The sequence below is a fragment of the Argentina silus genome, assembly GCF_951799395.1.
Source record: "Argentina silus genome assembly, chromosome: 8".
NCBI lineage: Eukaryota > Metazoa > Chordata > Actinopteri > Argentiniformes > Argentinidae > Argentina > Argentina silus.
The window spans coordinates 23,968,241-23,977,711 of record NC_139662.1 but is presented as its reverse complement, the minus strand read 5'-3'; the positions used below and the strand labels follow the sequence as shown (position 1 = coordinate 23,977,711).

The following is a 9,471-nucleotide window of genomic DNA, read 5'->3' as shown; positions in this document are numbered from 1 at the left end:
CTTATCCCTAACCTTAACCCTACCTTATCCCTAACCTTAACCCTACCTTATCCCTAACCTTAACCCTACCTTAACCCTACCTTAACCCTACCTTAACCCTACCTTATCCCTAACCTTAACCCTACCTTAACCCTACCTTATCCCTAACCTTATCCCTACCTTATCCCTACCTTAACCCTACCTTATCCCTAACCTTAACCCTACCTTATCCCTAACCTTAACCCTACCTTATCCCTAACCTTAACCCTACCTTAACCCTACCTTATCCCTAACCTTAACCCTACCTTATCCCTAACCTTATCCCTACCTTATCCCTAACCTTAACCTGACCCCTAACCTTAACCCTACCTTAACCCTAACCTTAACCCTACCTTATCCTCTAACCTTAACCCTACCTTAACCCTAACCTTAACCCTACCTTATCCCTAACCTTAACCCTACCTTATCCCTAACCTTAACCCTACCTTATCCCTAACCTTAACCTGACCCCTAACCTTAACCAAATTATAACAATTTCGCAAATTCAACATCAAAATTCAACAAATTGAACATGGGGTAGTTGGTGAGCTAACTAGCTAGTAGTGTTTCATTGGGCTACAGGTATTGACAGTAAGACTGCGTCATCACCAGCGCGTCGCCTCTGGAGGAGAGATGATGTTCTACACGCAGCTCTTCACCTCCAAGAGAGGACCGCTGGCCAAGATCTGGCTGGCAGCGCATTGGGAACGGAAAATCACCAAGGCCCATGTGTTCGAATGCAACCTGGAGAGCACCATCACAGAGATGATCTCCCCGCAGGTCAGGTACCAGCAGAGTACTGAGTTAAATGACTCACTATGCAACAATGCTTTTAATGGTGTTTTAGTCATCCATTGTTACTGCTTATGTGAGTTATGTCCCTCCTCCACTCCAATTAATGTATAATATTAGATTTCTTAATTGCTATATGCAATATGTTTCCATTAGTCTGAAGAAAAAACGTTTATTATAGAACTTTTGACAGCCATATAACTTATTGGATATAGCATAATTTGTTTTTGTGATGATAAGGATAATGAGCCCTAGTGTGATATGCCTTTTCTGTCTGTATGTCTCTGTCTGTCTATCTGTCTGTCTATCTGTCTGCCTTTTCTGTCTGTATGTCTCTGTCTGTCTATCTGTCTGTCTGCGGTCTGTAGATTAAGATTGGCCTGCGGACTTCAGGCCACCTGCTCCTGGGAGTTGTGAGGATATACTCCAGAAAAGCCAAGTACCTCCTGGCAGACTGCAGTGATGCTGTCGTCAAAATCAAAGTGGCCTTCAGGCCAGGTTACCCAAGCCTTTTGTTTTAGCCCCATTTTATACTAATATCATGTTTAATATCAATATCACGAGTCATGTTTAATAACAGCAGCACTTTGAAGAACTGCAGTCTCTAATTGTTTTTATAATTTGAAACGTATCAGTTTTACTTGTTTTGGGGCAATAATAGATGTCTTTGTGTTGCCAACAACAGGACAGACTGACATGCCTGTTGAGGGGATGGAGGCGACCCTTAAAGCCATCACGTTGATGGAGGATTTCATTGACTTTGAGTCTCAGCTTCCAGCTCTAAAGTACTTCATCCCTTCATTCTGACCACATCCACTCACAATCACAGCAACCCAAACCCCAATCCTCCCATGTGGTCCTGGTGTTTCAGTAGACCCATGTGGTCCCGGTGTTTCAGTAGACCCATGTGGTCCTGGTGTTTCAGTAGACCCATGTGGTCCCGGTGTTTCAGTAGACCCATGTGGTCCCAGTGTTTCAGTAGACCCATGTGGTCCTAGTGTTTCAGTAGACCCATGTGGTCCCGGTGTTTCAGTAGACCCATGTGGTCCCGGTGTTTCAGTAGACCCATGTGGTCCCAGTGTTTCAGTAGAACCATGTGGTCCCAGTGTTTCAGTAGACCCATGTGGTCCCAGTGTTTCAGTAGAACCATGTGGTCCCAGTGTTTCAGTAGACCCATGTGGTCCCAGTGTTTCAGTAGACCCATGTGGTCGTGTGTCTGTTGCAGACAATATAAACACATGGAGAGATTCCCTCTGTTTTTTGGTTTGTTTGTTTTTAAGTCTCTGTATTCTTACTTACAGATGTTCGATATGTCATTTCTCTCCTCTCTCTCCCAGTGCGGTAGACGTTGTGGACCACTTCTCACTGAACCAGTGTCGAAATGAGGAAATCACTCTCAAAGAGGATTTTGGGAACAGCTTTCTCACATTTGAGGATTTTGGTAGATTTCTGGTCTCCCTCTCTCTGGTCCCTCTCTCTGGTCCCTCTCTCTGGTCTCCTCTCTCTGGTCTCCTCTCTCTGGTCTCCTCTCTCTGGTCTCCTCTCTCTGGTCTCTCTCTCTGGTCTCCTCTCTCTGGTCTCTCTCTCTGGTCTCTCTCTCTGGTCTCTCTCTCTGGTCTCCTCTCTCTGGTCTCTCTCTCTGGTCTCCTCTCTCTGGTCCCTCTCTCTCTGGTCTCCCTCTCTCTGGTCTCTCTCTCTGGTCTCCTCTCTCTGGTCCCTCTCTCTCTCGTCTCCCTCTCTCTGGTCTCTCTCTCTGGTCCCTCTCTCTCTGGTCCCTCTCTCTCTCGTCTCCCTCTCTCTGGTCTCTCTCTCTGGTCCCTCTCTCTCTGGTCCCTCTCTCTCTCGTCTCCCTCTCTCTGGTCTCCCTCTCTCTGGTCTCTCTCTCTGGTCTCTCTCTCTCTGGTCCCTCTCTCTCTGGTCCCTCTCTCTCTCGTCTCCCTCTCTCTGGTCTCTCTCTCTCTGGTCCCTCTCTCTCTGGTCCCTCTCTCTCGTCTCCCTCTCTCTGGTCCCTCTCTCTCTGGTCCCTCTCTCTCTGGTCCCTCTCTCTCTCGTCTCCCTCTCTCTGGTCTCTCTCTCTGGTCTCTCTCTCTGGTCTCCCTTTCTTCTCCTTTGAACAGAGTCCACTTTTCTCATTATTCACCTTCACTTGACGTAACTGTCTCATAATCAGTTAATGTGTATATAAGGTGTATATAACATATAACAAAGACTATTCTCGCAAAGTGCTTTACAACATGAAGAATACAAACAAAATACACAATATAAACACTGACTCTGTCTTTCTCTCCGTCCTGTAGGAGAGGAGAGCCAGTCCCATCAGGCCAGTCTGTTAGATGTGAGTTATCAAAGCTTGGCCCACCGCGGAGATGCTTTTGGTGACGAGGAGTCTGGCTTCGACCTCCTGGGTAATGTTCTGATTAACAACTGGTTTTTATAGAATATTTTAATCAGGATCATAATCATCCTGTTATCGTCTTGGATTCTGTTACCCTATATGAGGTTGTCCACGACTCCTTAAAAGGGCTTATATTGCCTTCAATTCAATGACCTAGACCTTAGATAGTTTTCAAAAGTCTTAAATTGCATTTCAAGTGGTATTATAACAGTTTCAATGTCTTGAATTTAACTTCCTGAAACCTGCAGATGGCCTGTATTGGATTCTGTTCCCATCTTGTTTTAAAATAAACTGAAAGGCCGTATTTATTTTCAACCAAATATGCTAATGTCATTGGGTTATCAATATAAACATGATCTTGGTTAATTAATAGCCATGTGGTTCAGACTTGTTTAATCTAAAACAGAGGGACTCAATTAAATCCCTTCTCAAACCCCTTGTAGGTTTCATGGCCAGTTCCAGTGATCATGCTGTGTTGACAGACCTTCCCCCAGCTGAGAGGCCTGACGCTCCCATGGCCATTAACCAAGAGGGTATTTCTGTCTGCATTGATTTTGAAATCCTAATAGAGAGAAATGATGTGTGCTGATAGGTCATTGCGCACATTTCCCATTGACATCAATGCAGGATTCCCACAGGTTCTGAGGGTTCCACCCTGTGTGAATACGCTCTTCATTGAGGGTCATGGTCTTCCAACAGAAGGCCCTGCAGACGGTCCACCAGGATCTGAGCCTATGGAGGAGGATCCCCCAGCAGCCGTTGAGGTCACTCTGCTGGTCAATGAGGAGGAGGGCTTTGCCCTGGAACCTGTTGTCACACGTAGGCCTAAATGTTTACATCTGATTTGATTGTCCTTCAAAGAGGAAATTAATTTCCACATGTTCATACATTACATAAAGACACCAACAAACCAGAACCCAGACATTGACGTTCACAGTTCCAACCTTCCATATGCTCAAGAAAAAGGATGACCGGACAGAAGACTGGGGTGGCACATAACACAGTAGATCAGGGGAGGCTGGTGGAAGTAGAAATTGGAGGACAGGCTCATTGTAATGCATGGAACAGAATGAGGAATGGTAGTACATTACAATGAGCCTGTCCTCAGATTTCTACCTCCATCAGCCTCCCCTGCCAAGACAGAAGACTAAGACAGTACAGGACACAGTAGACGGTCCATTAAGCTGTTTCCCCAGGAGGTATATCGTGGTACACAGTATATAACCTAATAGTGGTATATAGTGGTATACAGTATATAACCTAAACCTAACGAAGCCCTCCATAGAATGACCACCTACAGAAAACCATGAGCATAATTCATGCATGAGAAGCCACCATGTGCAACAGGAAACACATTTTAAGACCAACAAGACAGTTATTCTGTCGTAGAATTTCCTCAAAAACCAGTGTGTTGCTTCTGAAACACAGTTTTTTCAGAATGCAATCACGCAGCCATTAGTAATACAAACCCGTGTTATTATAAACCCCGTACAAACCTGAGTGTGAGAAGCACGGACAGCCGGGTTTAATTAACCCTCGGCCGGCCCGACTTAGCATTTAGATGTTAGTCGTTTAGCGTTATACGCTTATAGCGTATAATGAGTACATTCGCCTGAAGTTACTGAAACTAACTTTCTGATTTGGAGACAGACTGTAAACAGACTTCCTGTAAGAATATGTGCCAGAAGCAGTCACAGTGCTGGAGAAAGGCAAGAAAACTCTAGTTTATTTGATTTGTTTTAGCATCCTCAGAGAAGAAGAGGGCGAAGAGGAGGAGGAGACTGGTGGTGGACGAAGCCAAGGAGCTGTCCAACGAGGCCATCAGGGTGCAACTCTCTAGCTGCTCAGACCTCACGGCGCCCCTCGACATAGCCCCGCCCACACGCCAGCTCATGCAGTGGAAGGAGAGCGGAGGGGTGGACAGGCTCTTCAGACACCTCTGTGTACCTGTCATGCACCCACAGCTTCAACAGGTGTGTAGGACAGGACAGGACAGACTAAGGGACACCTGGCCAGCAGACCAATCAGGGTACCCGAAAGTTGTCTTATCCATCACTTCCAAAGTGGTCTCTCAGCTAGCAGGTGTTTCTCATGAGGAAGAACCTACAGCAGTCGATTGACTTCACAATTTGTCACCAGGAAATAGTGTTCACGTCTCTCACCAGCGATGCTGCGTGTTGTAAGAGTGCCACCCTGTTGTGTTTCCAGCTATACACCCGGGACGTCCAGGGCCTGAGGAAGACGGAGCCTGTGGTAGAAGAGCACGCTGACCCGGAAGAGATGCGGGAGGAAAGACAGGAAAGTAGGAACATCCACAGAGCAGCGTAGACAGAGATGACCTTTGTGACATCCAGGGCATAAAATGTATGTTTTGGTCAAGCAGCCAAGGCGTCTGGTGGACGAGAACATTCACCAGCCACTCAGCTTTTCTACCAGCCACATTCTGTTTTTAAACCAACGTTGAGGCCACAGTTTCATTTTTAAATGGAAGCATAGTTTAAATGGAAGGACAGTATTCCCAAGCCTGTGTTGACTCACCGTCAAAGTGGCTGGAAGATTTACAGTCAATCAGAATCAGAATTCTTTTATTTGGTCAAGTATATTTGCACATACAGGAAATTGACTTGGTGAGGTTGACTTGGTGAGGTTGGTGCATGGACATAAAAAACAATAGCAGCTTTACCCTCCAATGCCAAAACCTACCTGCATCTGGTGGGTGGAGGGTGTTCCTGGTGGGTGGAGGGTGTTCCTGTTGCCCTGGTGACATCCAAGTGCTCCATTAGGTGGTGTTGTGCGATTTGGTTGCATTCCTTCGTGTGTGTGTGTGTGTGTGTGTGTGTGTGTGCGCGTGTGTGTGTGTCCATCCAGTGGGAGGCATGGCCAGCAGGCTGCCCTCAGAGGAGGTCAGCATCCTGGGTCCTGAGGACTCCGTGGGTCCTGGCAGAGCGGGCCTCAGCATGGATCTGACCCCACCGCGCCGTGTCCATGACAACCACCCACCTGACCACGTCCGGGTCGCAGCACAGCAGGTAAAGGACATATCACAAAAAACCTACTTCCTTATGAAAGGGCGATGGACAAGTCCCCTCCCCCTCCTCTAACTCCTCCTCCTTTATCTCTCTCTCTCTCTCTCAGGAGGAGAGGTTGGACGTCTCTCACCCTGACCTTCCCTCTGAGGATTCCATGTTGGTCCATCCCTCTGGAGTGGAGGGGGCCATGCCGTCAACTGTCGTAGGGACTCAGGTAGACACTGAGAACACACACACACACACACACACACACACACAGAGGTGTGTTATGGGTATGAGTGTGCTGTCCACCCTGTGACGCTTGTCATCCATAATGCAGTCTATGCTGGACAGCCAGGACCTGGCCGAGAGGAGGATGACCAGCAGAGCACAGAAGCTCCTAAAGGCTCTCAGAGTAAGGACACGTCCACCATCCACCTCTTTGCTAGGCATCAGTTCTCACCACCACACCGTGGAGGGCTTCATGATTAGGGTAAAGGATATTTCAGAAGCTTGACTCTTGTAATGCTTATAAATGATCACACCAATACATTTACAATCACATCCATAGAACAGTGTGACAGTCAAGGGGGGAAAAACCCATCCATGCTTCTTCCCACCCACTAGTGAGCTAGTTGGATTACGATCAGACCGTCAGTCACTGAGGACAGGGCTAGGGTTAGGATTAGGGGTCGAGCATGTTGATGGTGGGAAATTAAATTGCTGTGTGTGTCTCTCTCTCTCTCTCTCTCTTTCTCTCTCTGTCTGTCTCACTCTCTCTGTCTGTCTCTCTGTCTGTCTGTCTCTCTGTCTCTCTCTGTGTGTGTTGACAGAACCAGAGCAGCAGCAGCAGCAGCAGCAGTGCCATGTTCAGCCTGGAGACGCTGTGTGAGAGGAACAGTCGCTCCCAGGCTGCCACCACCTTCTTCTGCCTGTTGGTGCTGAAGAAACAGCAGAGCCTGGACCTGCACCAGAACGGGCCCTACGCAGACATCATCGCCACACCTGGACCCAGGTTCCACCACTCGTAGAGGAGGAGGAGGAGGAGGAGGAGGGGTTGTGATAGGAAGACATCTCGATTATAGACTCACTGCTACTGTCCTTCATAACAGAAACTGCACAGACACAAGCCCCTCTGGTGGTGGTGGTGGTCCCCTCTGGTGGTGGTGGTGGTCCCCTCTGAACTGTCATCACGTGTGGCGGGGACCACAGGAAGGGTGGCGTTATTGAGGATACTAACCACTGACTGAGATCTGAATAAACATATTATTATTAAATACCCCTTATCCCGGTACCAAGCTGGGTTATAAATCACATACAACACTTATGATGAGATTTAGGGAGATGGTGTTGCCACCTAACAGCTAATCTCCCAAGGCTCAAGTTAGTTGCTGGCTATTTTGACCGCCCCCCCCTCCTTTCCTCTCCTCCTTTTGAGTGAGGACAAGCACAGAACACCTGCTTTAAGAGAACTACTCTTATATGAAGAAACTAACGTATGGAATGAACTACAGAGGTTGTTACACACTGAGACTCTAAACACATGTAGTTCAACATTAAGCCTCCTTCAGTGTTTCTCTAGGATTAAACGGGACAGGGTTATTAGGTTATTTATTGCTTTGTTAAAAGCTCTTGATGTGGGTTGTGGAGTCATAGCAGGTTCTGAATGTTCTGTAATGGCTTCCTTCTACAGCAAGGTATACTCTACGTCTTATGTGTATATAGTTTGTGTTATATATCTTTGTTCATTATGTTGACAGACTGTACACTTGTTAGACTCAATTTCAGCTGTTTTTTTAACTGTTGATGTGGTTTTTTTATCTGTAAATGTAACCAGTAACTAAGCTAATACTTGATTTAATCTGAATACAGTGCTTGTTCACGAAACCCGTGTTTTCATTTCCACACACCTACTTTACATCAGGCCTCCGTCCATTATTGTAAAGAATCTTTAAGGAAAAAATCATGTTTGAATTCCGACCATCCCGACACCAGGACCGCACATGTAGAGAAGTGGCTGCCGGGTGACGCATCACCACCACGCTGTCCCTTTAAGAAGCTCCGGCGCAGTGGACGCGCTGCCTCCTCCGACTCCTCGGTGTTAGATTAGACATGGACTCTCATCAGCATCCTTCTCCACACCTCTGCTGAGGCTCCACACGGCCGGCCGGGACACGTTCTACACCATGTAGGACTGCCGGTCCATCGGTACGCCTCATGCTGGAGATGATGCCATAAAGTCGGCTGCTGTCCTCATGAAGCTGTCGCTGCCTCCGTCACAGGGCGCAGGCTGCATCTCTACAACCGCCGTATGTAGGGCAAAGCCACGACTAAACTAGTTTGTCAGCTATTCCTGGTCCTGACGGTTCCATGGACGGGATGTTTTGATTCACCGGGAAATTATGTTGGCTGGTAGGATTGTATGTTAAGATTTACACCCGCTTAAAATAGATATTTGTATCTTAAAATGTCCATGTCGTCGCACGGAGATAACTTGCAGTGTTTTTTGGGGAGTACAAGGAATTGTCTGTCCTGTCCAGTTTGATCGTCAAAAGCGCTCTTCGAGACTATTATTAGGGGAAAACGCCGAATAGAGACAGTGCGAAATACATTGATGGTGGGGACAAATGATTGTGGTTTGGTTCGTTTATTCCAAGGACAAATTGAAGCGCGTCTTTGCCCTTCTGCTTACCGACATGACGTCTAAAGGACCTTGCTCAACCTGACTCCATAATCGCGCATTTTCTTAAACATGCATGTATGGAATGATTCGAGTAGGCCTAGCTTTCTTTTGGCCTGTTACATAATGTTGTCAATCTAATGTGCCTCATGGGCTATTCCCCCTCATTCCCATCACCTGTCAGCTCCTACGGCAGGTTGCTGATGCTCATAGTGACGTAAAACGGCCTACTGCGTGTTTCGACCACCTGTTGCGCGGGTGCGTGATGCACCCTAACCTGTCCGTCTCCTGTACGGCCAGTTGACTGACTGGCTCTGTTAATGTTAACGTTACTGGGACATCATTAGTAGCTATTGATTGTTATACTGTAGGCTGTCATGTCCCCCTAATAGCCTACGTAACAATGTGACAAACCTCCCCCATCCACTGTACTTGGAGAGATCTGCTACAGCTTCTGATGCCTGACTCAGCTACACAAAGTCCACTGTGGGAGTCATTGTTGTTTACTATAATAGGCCTCATCGTGGGGCACTGGGCTGCTGTTTGTTTTAGTCTGCATCACAGTTGTACAGTTGAAC

The 9,471-nt window shown here is 47.1% G+C and overlaps 1 protein-coding gene across 1 annotated transcript; it reads left to right on the top strand.

Annotated features, from left to right (window-relative positions):
* Nucleotides 1–651: 651 nt before the first annotated feature.
* On the top strand, nucleotides 652–7,244 carry rad21l1 (RAD21 cohesin complex component like 1; the record flags this gene model as incomplete). Its single annotated transcript, XM_083674806.1, has 13 exons — nucleotides 652–798; nucleotides 1,179–1,308; nucleotides 1,496–1,595; nucleotides 2,148–2,251; nucleotides 3,108–3,215; nucleotides 3,649–3,738; nucleotides 3,905–4,024; nucleotides 4,949–5,178; nucleotides 5,414–5,507; nucleotides 6,074–6,234; nucleotides 6,341–6,448; nucleotides 6,554–6,628; nucleotides 7,047–7,244. The coding sequence occupies 13 exons, from the start codon at nucleotides 652–654 to the stop codon at nucleotides 7,242–7,244; spliced, it is 1,665 nt and encodes a 554-aa protein (XP_083530932.1).
* Between the last annotated feature and the right edge of the window lie 2,227 nt (nucleotides 7,245–9,471).